General features: G+C 31.2%; 2 protein-coding genes and 2 pseudogenes across 5 annotated transcripts; all 4 read left to right on the top strand.

Moving 5' to 3' along the window:
* Positions 1 to 8,799: 8,799 nt before the first annotated feature.
* Positions 8,800 to 10,504, top strand: LOC104710524 (ribonucleoside-diphosphate reductase small chain C pseudogene; annotated as a pseudogene). Its single transcript, XR_015564968.1, has one exon. The product of XR_015564968.1 is annotated as a ribonucleoside-diphosphate reductase small chain C pseudogene (transcript).
* Positions 10,505 to 10,555: 51 nt separating this feature from the next.
* On the top strand, positions 10,556 to 12,652 carry LOC104710523 (uncharacterized). Its single transcript, XM_010427142.3, has 7 exons — positions 10,556 to 11,042; positions 11,148 to 11,188; positions 11,600 to 11,657; positions 11,755 to 11,848; positions 11,951 to 12,035; positions 12,108 to 12,173; positions 12,423 to 12,652. The coding sequence occupies exons 1-7, from the start codon at positions 10,952 to 10,954 to the stop codon at positions 12,534 to 12,536; spliced, it is 549 nt and encodes a 182-aa protein (XP_010425444.1). The 5' UTR covers positions 10,556 to 10,951; the 3' UTR covers positions 12,537 to 12,652.
* Positions 12,653 to 12,688: 36 nt separating this feature from the next.
* Positions 12,689 to 14,368, top strand: LOC104710522 (MATH domain and coiled-coil domain-containing protein At3g27040-like). 3 transcript variants are annotated; one of them, XM_087463653.1, is made up of 5 exons: positions 12,689 to 13,057; positions 13,182 to 13,234; positions 13,322 to 13,360; positions 13,493 to 13,701; positions 13,818 to 14,368. In XM_087463653.1, the coding sequence occupies exons 2-5, from the start codon at positions 13,189 to 13,191 to the stop codon at positions 14,145 to 14,147; spliced, it is 624 nt and encodes a 207-aa protein (XP_087319779.1). In that variant the 5' UTR covers positions 12,689 to 13,057; positions 13,182 to 13,188; the 3' UTR covers positions 14,148 to 14,368. The 3 variants fall into 3 exon arrangements, with proteins under 3 accessions (XP_087319779.1, XP_010425442.2, XP_087319778.1); XM_010427140.3 differs by having other exon boundaries at positions 12,853 to 13,103; positions 13,182 to 13,360; XM_087463652.1 differs by having other exon boundaries at positions 12,979 to 13,057; positions 13,182 to 13,360.
* Positions 14,369 to 15,380: 1,012 nt separating this feature from the next.
* On the top strand, positions 15,381 to 16,604 carry LOC104715027 (MATH domain and coiled-coil domain-containing protein At3g27040-like; annotated as a pseudogene).
* Positions 16,605 to 17,082: the final 478 nt, after the last annotated feature.

The following is a 17,082-nucleotide window of genomic DNA, read 5'->3' as shown; positions in this document are numbered from 1 at the left end:
CAGTTATAATTTTATTTTAATGTGTGAGTTAAATGTTTTGGGTTTATTGGGTCTTAAATATTGTTTAAAGAAATTAGAAAGCAAAAAAAAAAAATAGAAAACATTAAATAAAAATCAACCAATAAGGAGAGACCAAAACCTTACTTTTATATATATGATATATTGCTTTAAACTTTGAAATGAGAAATATATTATAAACAATAATTTTACGTGAGAAATATATTAATTTAGCCAACCAAAATATGAATATAAGTTTAGCCAACCAAAATAATTAAAAAATATTAAAATTTAACGAAAAATAATTTCTCTTGAAAGATAATAAGTTAGTAAGAGGAATGAATTAATGTACAATTACTGGATAGGAGTTACATTTGAGTTAAATGGAGTTACATGTCTTTAATTATAAATAAATATTTTAATTTTTTTATAACATAAAATAAATAATACCAAGTGGCTGAATCAAAATTCACATGATTTGGTTGTTTGTTGATATAAACTCAACACTTACACATAATAATTCAAAATAAAAATATTACTTTTTAAGTGACAAACTAAATTAGTTTTCTTATAAAGTTATATGAATTCTTCAATCTCAATAATTTTAAAAATCCCAAGGATAACTTATATTTTTTTTTGGTTTTTATTCATCAATTTAATTTTATAGTGCTAGATTTCATACTAATGGTTTCATCTTTAGAGAATTTAGTGAAATGATATTTTTAAAATTATATTTTATTTTTATATTTAAGTTCCAGTTGAATATGATTTGTTTTTTGGATCATTTTTTATTTTGATTAAAGACACAAAAAACTAATTGTTTAATTATGTTCTTTTTGTTTTCAAAAACCTCAAATCATAAAAAAAAAAAAATATATATATATATATATATTATATTGATCTCTGCAGATTTATCAATTGGATCACAAAACAAAATAGTCTTTATAAATGGATAAATGGATAATTATATTGATCTTTAAATATTATATTGATCTTTATAAATTATTAAAAATGATACATGAATATGTGAGATAACCAGAGACATAATAAATAATTACATATGGATCATTTCAACTTCATGATCTTATTGTGTGGTGAATATTGTAAGGAAGTATGAAAATAATGACTTATAAGTGTTAATATAAAATAGAAAATGGTGATAAACATTTTAAAAGATTAAAATAAATATATAAGATATACATATCATACAAACTCTAAAACTAAGCTTTTACAATGATATTTGATTTGATTTTTTATAACCCATACAACAACAACAACAAAAAAAATACAAAACAAAACAAAACAAAACAAAACAAAACAAAAAAGAGATTTGAGAGTAGTGGAAGAAGATGAGAGAATGAAAGAGTGATAGACTAAGAGAACAAGATAATGATTATTTATAGAAAGAGAAATGATGAAAAATTACATTTAGAAAAATGAGAGTTACAATTCTAATTTATTGTTTTGTTTTAATATAATTGATTAATTCAACTTAGTGGAGAAATAAAGTTAATGCATAATTTATAGGGGAACAATACTTGGGTTCACCCCTAGGGGTGAACCTCTCCACTCACCCCTTATAAAATAAGAAAATAAAATCTGTATATATTATTATAAAATTAAAAATCTTAAACCGCTCTTTAATAAACCCAAACCGACATATATAAAATCTAAACCCTAACCATCTCATTTGTGAACCCAAACCGATATATAATTTCGTTCTACTTGTAAAATCTAAACTCTAACCATCTCATTTGTGAACCCAAACCGACATATAATTTCGTTTGAATTGTGAAATCTAAACCCTAACATCTCATTTGTGAACCCAAACCGACATATAATTTTGTTCTACTTTTAAAATCTAAACCCTAACCATCTCATTTGTGAACCCAAACCGACATATAAGTTCGTTTGAATTGTGAAATCTAAACCCTAACATCTCATTTGTGAACCCAAACCGACATATAATTTTGTTCTACTTGTAAAATCTAAACCCTAACCATCTCATTTGTGAACCCAAACCGACATATAATTTCGTTATAATTGTAAAATCTAAACCCTAACCAGCTCATTTGTAAATCCAAACCGACATATAATTACGTTTGAATTGTAAAATCTAAACTCTAACCACTTCATTTGTAAACCCAAACCGATAAATAATTTTATTCTAATTTTAAAAATCTAAACCAAGCCAATATTTATCTTTCCTTAATTAAAAGTATGCAGAATTTGTTTCCTTATTTAGTTTGCTTTTTAATTTAGTTTTGATTTATTTTTTAAATAAAATATTAGATGGAAGATTCTGATTGGCTGAGAGAAGAGGGGGTGAATGGAGAAGTTCACCCCTAGGGGTGAACCTAAGTATTTTACTTTATAAGGAGAAGCTATAAAGATTTCAGTTTTATATTATGTGAGTTAAATGTGAAATTAATTGTTTTTAAATTTGTGTTTTAATATAAATTTTTTTTTTTGTTAAAACTGCATTGCCAAGTGGACCAATAAGGAGAGTGAAACTCTATAAATTATTAAAAATGATACATGAATATGTGAGATAACCAGAGACATAATAGATAATTACATATGGATCATTTCAACTTTATGATCTTATTGTGTGGTGAATATTGTAAGGAAGTATGAAAATAATGACTTATAAGATGTTAATATAAAATAGAAAATGGAGATAAACATTTTAAAAGATTAAAATAAATATATAAGATATACATATCATACAAACTCTAAAACTAAGCTTTTACAATGATATTTGATTTGATTTTTTATAACCCATACAACAACAATAACAAAAAAAAACAAAACAAAACAAAACAAAAAAGAGATTTGAGAGTAGTGGAAGAAGATGAGAGAATGAAAGAGTGATAGACTAAGAGAATAAGATAATGAGTATTTATAGGAAGAGAAATGATGAAAAATTATATTTAGAAAAATGAGAGTTACAATTCTAATTTATTGTTTTGTTTTAATACAATTGATTAATTCAACTTAGTGGAGAAATAAAGTTAATGCATAATTTATAGGGAGAAGCTATAAAGATTTCAGTTTTATATTATATGAGTTAAATGTGAAAATTAATTGTTTTTAAATTTGTGTTTTAATATAAGTTTTTTTTGTTAAAATTGCATTGCCAAGTGGACCAATAAGGAGAGACTAAAACTCTACTTTTATATATATGATATTGCTTTAAACTTTGAAATGAGAAATATATTATAAACAATAATTTTACATGAGAAATATATTAATTTAGCCAACCAAAATATAAATATAAGTTTAGCCAACCAAAATAAATAAAAAATATTAAAATTTAACCAAAAATAATTTCTCTTGAAAGATAATAAGTTAGTAGGAGGAATGAATTAATGTACAATTATTGGATAGGAGTTACATTTGAGTTAAATGGAGTTACATGTCTTTAATTATAAATAAATATTTTAATTTTTTATAACCTAAAATAAAAGGAATACCAAGTGGCTGAATCAAAATTCACATGATTTGGTTGTTTGTTGATATAAACTCAACACTTACACATAATATTTCAAAATCAAAAATATTACTTTTTAAGTGACAAACTAAATTAGTTTTCTTATAAAATTATATGAATTCTTCAATCTCAATAATTTTTAAAATCCCAAGGATAACTTATATTTTTTTTGGTTTTTACTCATCAATTTAATTTATAGTGCTAGATTTCATACTAATGGTTTCATCTTTAGAGAATTTAGTGAAATGATATTTTTAAAATGATATTTTATTTTTATATTTAAGTTCTAGTTGAATATGTTTTGTTTTTTGGATCATTTTTAATTTTGATTAAAGACACAAAAAACCAATTGTTTAATTATGTTCTTTTTGTTTTCAAAAACCTCAAATCATAAAAAAAAATATATATATTATATTGATCTCTGCAGATTTAACAATTGGATCACAAAACAAAATAGTCTTTATAAATGGATAAATGGATAATTATATTGATCTTTAAATATTATATTGATCTTTATAAATTATTTAAAATGATACATGAATGTGTAAGATAACCAGAGACATAATAGATAATTACATATGGATCATTTTAACTTTATGATCTTATTGTGTGGTGAATATTGATGTATGAAAATAATGACTTATAAGATGTTAATATAAAATAGAAAATGGAGATAAACATTTTAAAAGATTAAAATAAATATATAAGATATACATATCATACAAACTCTAAAACTAAGCTTTTACAATGATATTTGATTTGATTTTTTATAACCCATACAACAACAATAACAAAAAAAAAAATACAAAACAAAACAAAAAAAGAGATTTGAGAGTAGTGGAAGAAGATGAGAGAATGAAAGAGTGATAGACTAAGAGAATAAGATAATGAGTATTTATAGGAAGAGAAATGATGAAAAATTACATTTAGAAAAATGAGAATTACAATTCTAATTTATTGTTTTGTTTTAATACAATTGATTAATACAACTTAGTGGAGAAATAAAGTTAATGCATAATTTATAGGGAGAAGGTATAAAGATTTCAGTTTTATATTATGTGAGTTAAATGTGAAAATTAATTGTTTTAAATTTGTGTTTTAATATAATTTTGTTTTGTTAAAATTGCATTGCCAAGTGGACCAATAAGGAGAGACTGAAACTCTACTTTTATATATATGATTTAGTAAAAATGATCTAAAACTTACAACATTTTTGGTAACTTATGTAAATATTGGCAACATTGGGGTAGAGAATTTGATCTCTGTTTCATAACGCCTCAGATTCAATAAATATGATTGTGTATTGTTATTTTTTTTTTGGTGGTACATGTTGGCTTAATTTGGGTGTTGAAGTTGGTACATTTTGGATTACATAAACCATTATAAGAATCTTGGTGGAAAATCAATTGATACCACATTTGCGACAAAGGACATTGCCATCAAAACAGACTGGCTTGGGAAAAAAGGTATGGAGAATAGTAGAGAATATTTGTGTAATTGTTTATTTATTTGGTTTTTGAAAATCATTTATTTGTTCACCCAAATGTTTATATTGGCCTGTTCAGTCCACGGATGTCTTATGGTAACTTCATAATCGATGAGTTAATGAAAATTGATTTCTTCATTTCTTGATACCTTTAGACTTAGTCAAATGAAAATATGAAATAATATGATTGAAAAATATAAATAATTAAATATTGTACTACAGGAAAAATATTTTCATATTATTTATTATGATATTTAGTTTTACATTATTTTTTATAACATGTTATAAATATTTTATATTAGTTTTGATAAATAATGCAAATATTATATATCAATTCAGTAAAAATGATGTAAAACTTATAACATTTTTGGTAACTTATGGAAATGAACATCGATTCCACTAATTGAAGTAAATATTTATTTCAACCTATGCAATTTTTTAGCATCAACAAACTGTAAATTATTTATTTGAGTGATGCAAATTATTTTAACATTATTTAAAAATGATACAAATATATAAAATGAATGATGTAAAACTATATTTTCAAGAGATCAAAGAAAGCCATTGTTAACTTTGAAAATGAAATCATTGTTACCCAACTTGCTTCTTATGTAGAGCATGTAGCTCATCATCACTGTCAGAGGAGTCTTTCATGAACAATGTCTTTCATGAACAATCATCTGTATGACCCAAAATTGTGTTGGCAGCAACAATTTGAACCTTCTCCAACCTATTGGTCAATTTGGTTCAAGAGGTACCGTACTATATTATATGTTGCATGTTTTTAAGTATTATACCTATCATTCCAACGATACTTATCAATGGCTCACAAAACATCAAAATTGGATGGAACAGTGTCACCCCTTCATATGATCTTAGAGTCATTAGTAGTAATATCAAAGGTCTTATTCGTCACGAAAGTCTAATTCCTAAGAATCCTTAATACAATAATTTCAAGGGGAAAATATAAGAAATTGCTCAAAACAGGTTCACTGCCTTTTAGATGAATTGGATGTGAAATTAGAGCATTTATCTGCCCTTCAAAAACACTACATTGTGTTTTATAGATGAATACTTGGCTTTGAATATAGTGAACAGATTTGGAACATTGTCTTGGACAACCATCTCTTATCTTTGCTGATGGTCAGTTTTCATCTCGTGGCTTTCATATGTGTCACCAAATGTTTCACTAACTCTCAAGCCGGTTGAGGTCCAAACCATAATTATTCTTTTTCGGAAGGAACGCAACAACCGCTTTCACAATTCACAACAATGTTCCTTTTAGTATATACTATTACATTATTATAATAAAAAACAAAGTAGTAATGAAAAGTATATTGTTATATACGGTGATTCATCTAGCGAGATTGGTCTTGTTGCTGGTATTGTAGTTTGCTAAAGCCAGAGCCGTCGCTAACTTTTTGGAGGCCACAATCAAAGGAAAAAAATGGGCTGAAAATAAAAGAAAATAATCTTGTACGGGGGTTCGAACTCATGATGGGTGAGACACATTAACACTCCTAACGCCACTAGACTAACAAAGTTTTTAAGAAAATAAGGCCGAATTCGCTATATAATATATAAGGCCGCAAGCTGATGCTTCATTGGCTTGGCCTTTGGGCCGGCTCTGGCTAAAGCTAAGGTGAGTTTCCTCCGCAAATGTTACTAGTGTTTATTTATTTAAATATGAGTTCGTTGTGAGAAAAATCTATACAGAAGGAAAGGGAGACAACTTAGCCAAAATGGGCTCTCTTATATCTAAGTATTTTTAATACAACTTTCTTGTGAGTTTAAAACAAAAGTGGTACCATTACAATTACAAATTATAGAAACATCTATTCTTTACCTCTTCTTTTTTTTTTTTTTTTTTGTGTGTGTAAAATCAGACATATATTGTCACTGAAAGACAAATTTATTCAGTTTAATTTAATGGAGCTTTTTTAGCTTTAGGGTTTGATTGGTTGGAGAGTAGGACATTTTACAATTTATAAATCACTTACAATTTGTTTAAAAATTAGAATTAAAGTTTTTAATATTAAAACAGATGTTGAAAGAAATGTGAAAAACAACAAGAACAATTCCATGCTTATGCTATACTTCTATGATCTATACTAGTATTTTTACAGCAGTTTTTGCTCAAAAATACTTTTTGGAAAGTTACATTTAATACATTGACTTTAATATTAGTTACCAAATTTTCCTAATTAAAGAATTTTTTCTATCTCATTCAAACATAAATATATGATTCCCTTTCATTTTTATTTGAATTTATATTTAAATTATCCTGAATTATTCTATAATACATTTAGTTAATAAAAATTGTTATTTTTTCCTGCATATGATGTGATACAAAATTTTTAAAACGGACATATATTACTTAATAGATGAATAAAAAATACGGGTATAATATCCCACATCGTCTAAAAATTTGGGAAATGGTTTAGAGTCATATTATAAAAGAGATCAAAATGATTCTGAATGCAAATGAGTAGAAACCTTGATTTATCAGACATTCAAACTTTTAAAACTTTTATTTGGTTTATTCCAGTTCTTTCTTTTAAAGATTTTTAAAAGATTAAATATGAAAAATGTTTAAAACTTTTAAAAAGTTAAATATGATAAATATTATTCCATATATACACAATAAATATTAAAAATTAAGATGATATAGTGTAAGTTAAAGTATCTTGGGACGGAGTTATATAGCGGGACGGTTTTTATCGATATTTATATAAATTAAAAAAAAAATCATTAATTTGGTGTTACACGGGTAAAACATCATTTTATTATTTTGTTGACACTGTCAGTATCAGAAAATAGACATATATAATTAAATTGATTAAATAAATATTATGTAAAAAATAAATTATATTACGATATTATATGTTTTATTTAACAATTATTATATAATTATAACATATTTAACCAACAAATACAACTTATAATTTAAATATTTTAGTTATAAATAATTTTGGCCCGCGGTATACCATGGGTCCTAATCTAGTATATTATATAACGCCATATTTCTAAATTCTTTATGATACCAAAAAAACAAAAAAAAAGCTTAAGAGAGATTAAAATATACCCTTGAAATGAAGGATAATAATAAGAAATAATAGGATTCCTGCAATCACAAACACAGCAGCTTGTTCTTCGGCTTTATGTTGAATCTTTTCGGCATTCATGTTTAAGAACACCAACACTACAAGTCCTATGAATATTAGCATGATCCATCCTTTGCTTATAGTACTTTGTTCTGTTTGAAAATTACTACTTTTTAACGAAGTTTCTCCACCAAAAGTTCCCATTAACTTCCATAATCCAGCTGCACCCACAATAGCACCGAACACAAATTTTGCCATTTTCTCTTTGTGTATTTGTTTGTTTTTCTTGAAAGATATTGTAGCTTTTTTTTTGTTGCTTATATACCATGGATTCAAGAGCAAAAATGATTAAATGATATTAGGTTTTAAATTAAATAATTTCTAATTCAGTATTTTTTTTTCATTTTATTAGATAATCCAAAATAAATGTAGATGGATTTTTTTTCAAGAAAATAATTTATTTTGTGTATATTTTATGCATGAGATATGTAGACCAAATCACTATAAGATGAAATTTGCTCTAATGGGAACAATTCTTCTAATAATTTATTTATTTAGTTATTTATTAAATAATTTACAATTTACTAATTTCTAATGGATTCCAGTATATTTGGTTCACCGTCGGTTTAGTTGAATCAATTTGGGTTCAGTCTGAATTTTTGGTTTACCCGGTATTAGAATTTCTCCGTCTAAAATTATAAAACTTGGTTCGATTTCGGTTTAATAAATTTCCATTTCAAATGTCCCAAACCCGATTGCAGTCTATTGGACTCTTTAACGGGCCTTTAACCCTTTAAGCAAATTTACAAGCGTGTACCCAACACATTATCACACGATGGCACGTGTACCTCATAGTAAAAACACACGACAACCACATAAACAATCGCGTCCGCCACCAAGAGTTACGAGTTTCCAACGAAAATGTCCTTTTTACCCGGGCAAAATATATCGAAAATGTTGCCGCCAAACTTTATCTCTTTCCTTTCTCCCCCCAACTCAAGGCCAAAATTTCAGTGTACATTCCCGATAATACCCTTCACCTTCCTCAACAAGCTCCTTCCAAAAAATTAGATTCCCGAACAAGCTTTTCGTGACGAAACAACACAAAATTATTCAAACGTTTTCAATTTTTCCCTCCTCTTAAAATTTTCCCTCTCCTCTTCTAAAATCTAAAACCCTTTCACTTCCCCCCACTATAAATATACTCATCACTAGATCCAGTAAAACTCACCATTCAATCAAAACCATCTCTTTCAATCACACATCTCTTACTTCTCAATTCGATTCAATTAAAAAATCAAAAGATGCCTTCGATGCAAGAAGAGCCGCTTCTAACACCAACCCCAGACAGATTCTGTATGTTCCCAATCCACTACCCACAGATCTGGGAGATGTACAAGAAAGCCGAAGCATCCTTCTGGACTGCCGAAGAAGTAGATCTATCACAAGACAACCGCGACTGGGAAAACAGCCTCAACGACGGCGAACGCCACTTCATCAAACACGTCCTCGCCTTCTTCGCCGCGTCAGACGGAATCGTGTTAGAGAATCTCGCCTCCCGTTTCATGTCCGATGTCCAAGTCTCGGAGGCGCGTGCTTTCTACGGATTCCAGATCGCGATTGAGAATATCCACTCCGAGATGTACAGTCTCCTCCTCGATACTTACATCAAAGACAATAAAGAGAGAGACCATCTCTTCCGCGCGATTGAAACCATCCCTTGCGTCGCGAAGAAAGCCCAGTGGGCTATGACATGGATCGACGGATCTCAAACCTTCGCTGAACGAATCATCGCTTTCGCTTGCGTCGAAGGTATCTTCTTCTCCGGAAGCTTCTGCTCAATCTTCTGGCTTAAGAAACGAGGTCTCATGCCTGGCCTTACTTTCTCAAACGAACTGATCTCGCGTGACGAAGGTCTACACTGCGACTTCGCTTGCCTTCTCTACACGCTCCTCAACACGAAGCTGAGCGAAGAGCGCGTGAAGTCGATCGTGTGCGACGCGGTGGAGATCGAGAGGGAGTTTGTGTGCGACGCGCTTCCATGCGCGTTGGTTGGGATGAACCGTGATTTGATGAGTCAGTATATTGAGTTTGTAGCGGATAGGCTTTTGGGTGCGCTTGGGTACGGGAAGGTGTACGGTGTGAGTAACCCTTTTGATTGGATGGAACTTATCTCGCTTCAAGGGAAGACTAACTTCTTCGAGAAACGCGTTGGCGATTACCAAAAGGCTTCTGTTATGTCTAGCGTTAACGGCAACGGAGCGTTTGATAATCACGTCTTCTCTCTCGACGAGGATTTTTAAGCAGCTCTTTTTTTTTTTTTTTAATATAATTATTACAGTTCTATCCTGTAACAAAAAAAAAAAAAAGTTCTACCCTTGTAATATCATCACTTTAATTTAATAAAAAAGTTGCTTTTCTCTACTCTTCCCTTCTTGTTTTATTGCCTTGTATTATCCTCTGTTTAAAATTAATATAGCGATTAGTAGTAGTTGTCTTTATCTACTACCGTTTAATTTTACTATTAGCGACTTGTATAATTGTCCTTTATTATCCTCTGGTTTAAATTAATACAGTATAGTTTATTAATTTTGTATATGCTCTCTCCCTTTGATTCAGGGGTAATAATTCCATACAATTATGTAATCGATTAATTAATGTTCGCTTTAATTTATGTCGAGAGGAAAGTTTTAAAATGCGACAAAAAATATCAATGTTTCATGTAATATCTGAGAAACGAATTTAAAATAAATAAAGGGTACTTTCGTCATTTGCTTTATCTGTGGCATTCCCAACTTTTGTTTTACAGCTTGAAAAAATTTTGTGCGTCCGAACTCCGAAGATAGTGTTTTTTTTTTTGTTTGGTTGGCAATGGAGACGGCGCTGCAAAGCACTGGGATGTTAACGAAAGAGCAAATGGTGTATCTCTTTGATCGATTCGATTACTTGACATCGCAATCTGGTAATCGTGTTTATCATTGTTGAAGATTCTTTGGAACCCATTTTATTGATATTATTCATTCATTCTTTGCAATTTTTTTTTTTTTTTTTGCTTTATTGTTGTAAGATGTGAAGAAACGAATCGCCGATGCTGTGGAGGATAAACAGGTGAGGAACGCTGTGCTTTGTAATTGTTTGATTGTGTAACCTATCATTTGACTGATGCTTTGCTCTGTAGTTAAAGAGTGGTGGTGGTAGAGTAATGTCGTTTTCAAATTGGATGAGATTAAATAATTTGGGGGACTTATCATATCTTTAAATTAGGTTGGTTATTTGAGATTTTTGGTTTAGTTTCTCTATAGCACATGTTAGATTCTGAGAATTTCAAGTCCTCCAATCTTATATAGATATGAAATTGTTAGATAATGATGATCATTGAAGAGGCTAACTTCATCTGGAATGAATCTATTGACCATTGAAGGGATTAATCCGTCTGGAATCAAACAAAAAGTATGGTTCTTGATGTACCTTAGTGATGTACCGATAGAAGTTTACATATATCATTTTGATACAATGCAGGAAGCTGTAGCGGTAACAACTGCAGTTCAAGAGGAGATATTCTTGGAGATGGGAATTGGTAATGTTGTTCTTTCTTTAGACGTTGTTGGGGACTTTGTTTTGCACACCATTACATCTGTCTCAGTGAATGTTTTTTTTTTTACTGTTAATAACAGACCCGGGATTTGGTATTGGGTGCTTGGGAAAGCTGAACTCTGCATACGAAAATGATAAAGAGTTGATGATTGGTTTCTACAAATTCCTCGCTAGGTAAGCTCGCTCACTCCTCTACCAGTTTGTTACCATCTTACGAGATTTAGTTTTTATGAGGGTTTACTATATATGAGTGGCTAATTTCACAGTTTTTAATAGGGAGGAGATGGCATGTGAAGAAGCTGAGCTAGGACCAGATGGATTTGAACAGAAAATGATAGCACAACAGCAATTACAAGAACAGGTAATGTCAGCTTTGGTTATTACAAGAAATGGATCCATTGAAGTTCAGTGACTAACTATTTGCTTATTGCAGCAACTAGAGATGCTTAAGTACATGCGTAAATTTCCTCTAGATGACCAATCTGCTATCCTTCAAAAGGTAAAAAACGAACTGTTTTTACCCCCTTCTCAATATCATATAGATCATTTCCATTAACACGAAAAGAACGAACAGTTTACTATGGCTTTTGGTGGATGGGAAACTGTCTTGAGTCTAGTGAGGACTGATTCATATGAAAGTAGTACATTGTAGAAAACAGAGCAAACAGTCCTACTGAAATGTCTAATATTTTACATTGGTTCATTGAAACTTTTGTTGTTTCCGTTGGTTGGTTCTTGAATCAAACAGCTTCAAAAGCAACTAGAAAGTGCGGATTTTGAGCCTGAGGCGTCACTTTTGTCACGAGAGAATATAGAGGAAGCAGGGAGAAGAAGAGTGTCACCTGTATTTGGCAGCAGATAGCTTTTTCAGTTCTCACAAGTTACTTCAATTTCTATACTCAAAGTCTCTCTTGTCTCTTGCCATCTCCATACACTCTTTTTTAACGTTAATTTTCAAAAAGAAGAACTTGCATTAAATTCTTCTTTGTACTGTTAACTTGCATTTTCCCGTATATTTGCCAGGCATGCGAAATCATTATTCTCTTTACATTGGTAGTCAAAATATCATCTCTCTTACATTTTAAAAAAAAACTCAACTAAGAGTTTGAAGATAAACAAACCATCACAATCGGCTCACTTGTTCTCGGGAATGTCTTTTTCCCACTCTTCTTCTATCTAAAAACGATTCGCATTCCTAAAAAGCTATACACTTTTTAGTCTTTAAAAAACTGTTGCTGCACATGTGTGAGTTCATCGTAATTGTCTCCGAGGGTTCAAACTTATCGTTAAACTTGTGTCTTTAGGAGTAATCAAGATCAATGGGGATTCAAGCTGATAAGAAGTTCACTTGGGTGATTAAGGATTTCAACTCTTTGGATGAAGGTACTGAAATTTATTCTGATATATTCGTGGCTGGTCGCTGCAAATGGTAAGAATATAACTTGTATTCGACATTCGTGTGTTTTCGCTGCAAATGAGACAACGTTCTATGATTTTTTGCTCGCAGGCGTCTAATGGCATATGCCGCCTATCCCAAGGGTTCTCATAAGTATAAATGTGGTAAACATCTATCTCTGTTTTTATGTGTTTTTGATTCTGAATATTTACCTTCCGGATGGAGAAGACACGCTAAAATTTCCTTTAAAGTGGCAAATCAAATTCCTGGAGAACTCTCCCATATGCGAGGTGATTACTTACTCCCAATCATATTGTATGTTTTGATATATGTATCATGTTGTAGTATAACTCAAGTCATGCCTTCTATTGAAAATGTAAATGGTGATGAGATTAGAGTTGTTCTTTTTCTTTTTCTTTCAGAAGCAGAATACTGGTTTGATCAAAAGAACACAATCTTGGGTTTTAAATCCATGATTGGAATTTTGGAGATTCAGGGTAATGGGATTATGGTAACCGGAGAAGTAAAGATTGTTGCAAAAGTAGATGTTCTTGAATTTGATGGTGAAGTAGATGTTCCAGAGGAAACAGAAGGCATTGATATCAATGGGTTTCAAGTTCCTGCTTCACAAGTAAGATAACATACTTCTAAATTCATAGAAAACAAATTGTAACAGTTGCTCACTAAAGTTCATTTGCTTGATATGGTCTTTACTTGATCTGTCCATTTTTTTTTATTTAATTGCAGGTAGAATCTGTGAACAGTCTGTTTGAAAAGATCCCAGGCTTTGCATCAAAACTCTCTCCTAAGAACCCACATTTGCAGAATACATACTTGAATGTTGTACTAAATCTGACTGAGATTTTGTGCAAGTCCCCTGAGGAACTTTCCAATGGGGATCTGGCCAAAGCATATTCTGCACTTCGATTTGTGACAAATGCAGGGTTTAAGTTGGATTGGTTAGAGAAGAAACTGAAAAAGATTGGTGAGACTCGGCTGGAAGAAATTGAGGAAGAGTTGAAGGACTTGAAGGTGAAGTGTGCAGACATGGATGCTCTGCTTGAGTTCTTACGATGATGACTAAGGAAGTTAAGACTTTGGATCTAGAGAATTGGTGTTTTGGTCGGTTGTTTGTTTTTTCGTCTTAGTTTTGAAACAGAGTCCTTTTAAATTTGGGGAACAATCAAGAGGACTTGTTTTCTGGTTGTGGATTTGCTGCATGTTTTATATACTATTGCACTTTGTTTCTTGATGGATAAATGTTTAAAAATGTCTTGGTTTCATATTTCTGAACTAAATGACAGTTGGCTCACAAAGATAGTCAAAATAATTCATTGTAACTAAAATGATGCTAAATGAATTTTCAATAATAGAAATTATCGTTTGGTAAAAATGAAAATATCAACAGAAATAACAGGAGTAAGCATCATCGTCCTACTCATCATCAGCATCATCAGTATCAGAAGCGGGACTTGGTGGCCTTCCTCCTCCTAAAATTCGTGCACATTCATTTTGGAATGTACCTTGGCTTCATTCTTCATCCTAGCTTCAAAAGCTTCAGAATGACCTACTGAAGTGTCAACGATCTTGGTGTAATATTCATTGAAACTTTTGCTGTTTCCATTGGTTCTTTGAATCAAACAGCTTCAAAAGCAACTAGAAAGTACAGATTTTGAGCCTGAGGCGTCACTTTTGTCAAGAGAGGAAATAGAGGAAGCAGGAAGAAGAAGAGTCTCACCTGTTTTTGGTAGCAGATAGATACTAGTATCTAAGCTTGCACAAGTTACTTCAATTTCTATACTAAAAAGTCTCTCTTGTCATCTCCATTTTAAACGTAAATGTACAAAACAAAACAAAAAAGAAGTTGCATTAAATTCTTCTTTATACTTTCAATTGCAGTTTCCCGTATTTTGCCAGGCATGCGAAATCATCTTTTCTCTTTACATTGGGAGTCAAAACCATTACTATATCTTAGATTTAACTCAACTAAGATCTTGAAGTTATTATTTATTCCACTCTTTTTTAAAAATATATTGAGAAAGTCAAAAATTTCGTCTCGCAATAACAATATTTTCCTCGAGAAGAATTCCCTATGAGGGAGTCCAAACGTTTCGCATTCCTCTCGTCTACACACACTCGCTTGCCTTTAAAAGCTGTTGCTGCACTTCGGTGAGTTCATCGTCAATACTCTGCGGGTTGAGAATTATATCTTTTAAGTCTATTTTGTTGATGAAAGAGTCTTTATTTTGATTTTGTTGCTTAATTTGTTAAACTTGTGTGTTTAGGATTAGGACTTAGGAGTCATCTTCATCAAGATCAATGGGGAATCAAGCTGATAAGAGGTTCACTTGGGTGATTAAGAAATTCTCCTCTTTTCCTTGTCGTCGTGAAATTTATTCTGATATATTCGTGGCGGGTGGCTGCAAATGGTAAGAACATTTCTTGTTTGCTAGTGATACATATATTATATATATATATATATATATATATATATAGATATATTCGTGTTCGTCCGCTGCAAATGACACACATTCTTTGCTTCCTATGGTTTTTGCTTGTAGGCGTCTACTCGCTTATCCCAAGGGAAATAGTGACAAGACGTGTGGTTACTTCTCTCTGTTTCTATGTGTTCCTAATTCTGAGTCTTTGCCTTCCGGATGGAGAAGACACGCTAAATTTTCATTTACTATGGTGTTAAATCAATTTCCGGAAGGACTCTCCCAACGGCGAGGTGATTGTTTCTACTCTCCCATTGGAATATAAATCGCTCATGTCATGCTTACTATGAAAATGTAATTGATGATAATCTCAAATTTGTTTACAGAAGCAGAATGCTGGTTTGATCAAGAGAACACACTCAGTGGTTTTGGATACATGTTTAGCTTTGCGGAGATTCAACGCAGCGATAAAGGTTTTCTGGTAAATGACGAAGTCAAAAATTGTTGCAGAAGTAGATGTTCTTGAAGTTATTGGTAAACTAGATGTACCAGAGGAACCAAAAAGCATTGATATCAATGGGTTTGAAGTCCCTTCTTCACAGGTAAGATATATATATATATTTTGATGCATTTTATGTTAAAGGTTTCTATGTTAAATGTCCATTTTCTTACTTGCAGGTAGAATCTGTGAACAATCTTTTTGAAAGGTACCCAGGCTTCGCATCAAAACTATGTCCCCAAAACCCACATCTGAGGGAAACATACGTGAACGTTGTACTCAGTCTGACTGAGATTCTGTGCAAGTCTCCCGAGGAACTCTCCAATGGTGATCTGGCCGAGGCATATTCTGCACTACGATGTGTGACAGAAGCAGGGTATAAGTTGAATTGGTTGGAGAAGAAACTGAAAGAGACTGGTGAGACCAGGCTGCAAGAAATTGAGCAAGAGTTGAAGGACTTGAAGATGAATTGTGCAGACATGGATACTCTGCTTCAATTCTTACGATGAAAATTGTTTGATGACTAGAGAAGTTAAAAGACTTGGGATCCAGTTGTTTTTTTGAATAATCTTAGTTTTGAAACAGAGTCCTTTTAAACTTGGGGAGCATCAAGAGGACTTGTTTTGTGAGATGAGGTTTTGCTATGTTTTACTGCACTTTTCTTGATGGAAAAGTAATCAGAAATGTCTTAGTTTCTTGTGCCTGAATGAACTGTTAAATTTTAGCTCACAATGATTCTAAAAGGAATTTTCAACTACAGAAAATATTGTTTTTACTAGATTAATCGTGCAAGGAAATGGGGAAAGCCAAAAAAATTGCCACAACTCTGAACTGATGGAACCAGTTTCCTTGTGCAGCTAGTCAAAGTATAACAGCTTGGCGAGGCCACCTTCTCAAGGATGAAGCACTTATCTATATTTAAGAAAAAAAGATTACTTGCAGTGATCTCTGTTGAGAAACTATTGGGGGGTTTTCGATGTTTGAAACCAAGTTCTGGTAAAAAGCAGCAGAAAGGATCGATCGATAGTGTCAAAAAGATTATCTCCATATACTATTTTTTAACGTAAATGTAAAA

This window comes from Camelina sativa, chromosome 9 (genome assembly GCF_030686135.1).
Source record: "Camelina sativa cultivar CO46 ecotype springtype chromosome 9, ASM3068613v1".
Lineage (NCBI taxonomy): Eukaryota > Viridiplantae > Streptophyta > Magnoliopsida > Brassicales > Brassicaceae > Camelina > Camelina sativa.
The sequence above is the reverse complement of the archived record's forward strand: the minus strand, read 5'-3'. Positions and strand labels throughout refer to the sequence as shown.

Excerpts from the sequence above, each read along its gene's own strand:
- LOC104710523 (XM_010427142.3), top strand. The coding sequence starts at position 10,952 with ATGGAGACGGCGCTGCAAAGCACTGGGATGTTAACGAAAGAGCAAATG. Across the intron at positions 11,043-11,147 it reads TTACTTGACATCGCAATCTG|ATGTGAAGAAACGAATCGCC; the intron begins GTAATCGTGTTT and ends TATTGTTGTAAG. Across the intron at positions 11,189-11,599 it reads ATGCTGTGGAGGATAAACAG|GAAGCTGTAGCGGTAACAAC; the intron begins GTGAGGAACGCT and ends GATACAATGCAG.
- LOC104710522 (XM_010427140.3), top strand. The coding sequence starts at position 12,994 with ATGGGGATTCAAGCTGATAAGAAGTTCACTTGGGTGATTAAGGATTTC. Across the intron at positions 13,361-13,492 it reads AGAACTCTCCCATATGCGAG|AAGCAGAATACTGGTTTGAT; the intron begins GTGATTACTTAC and ends TTTTTCTTTCAG. Across the intron at positions 13,702-13,817 it reads TTCAAGTTCCTGCTTCACAA|GTAGAATCTGTGAACAGTCT; the intron begins GTAAGATAACAT and ends ATTTAATTGCAG.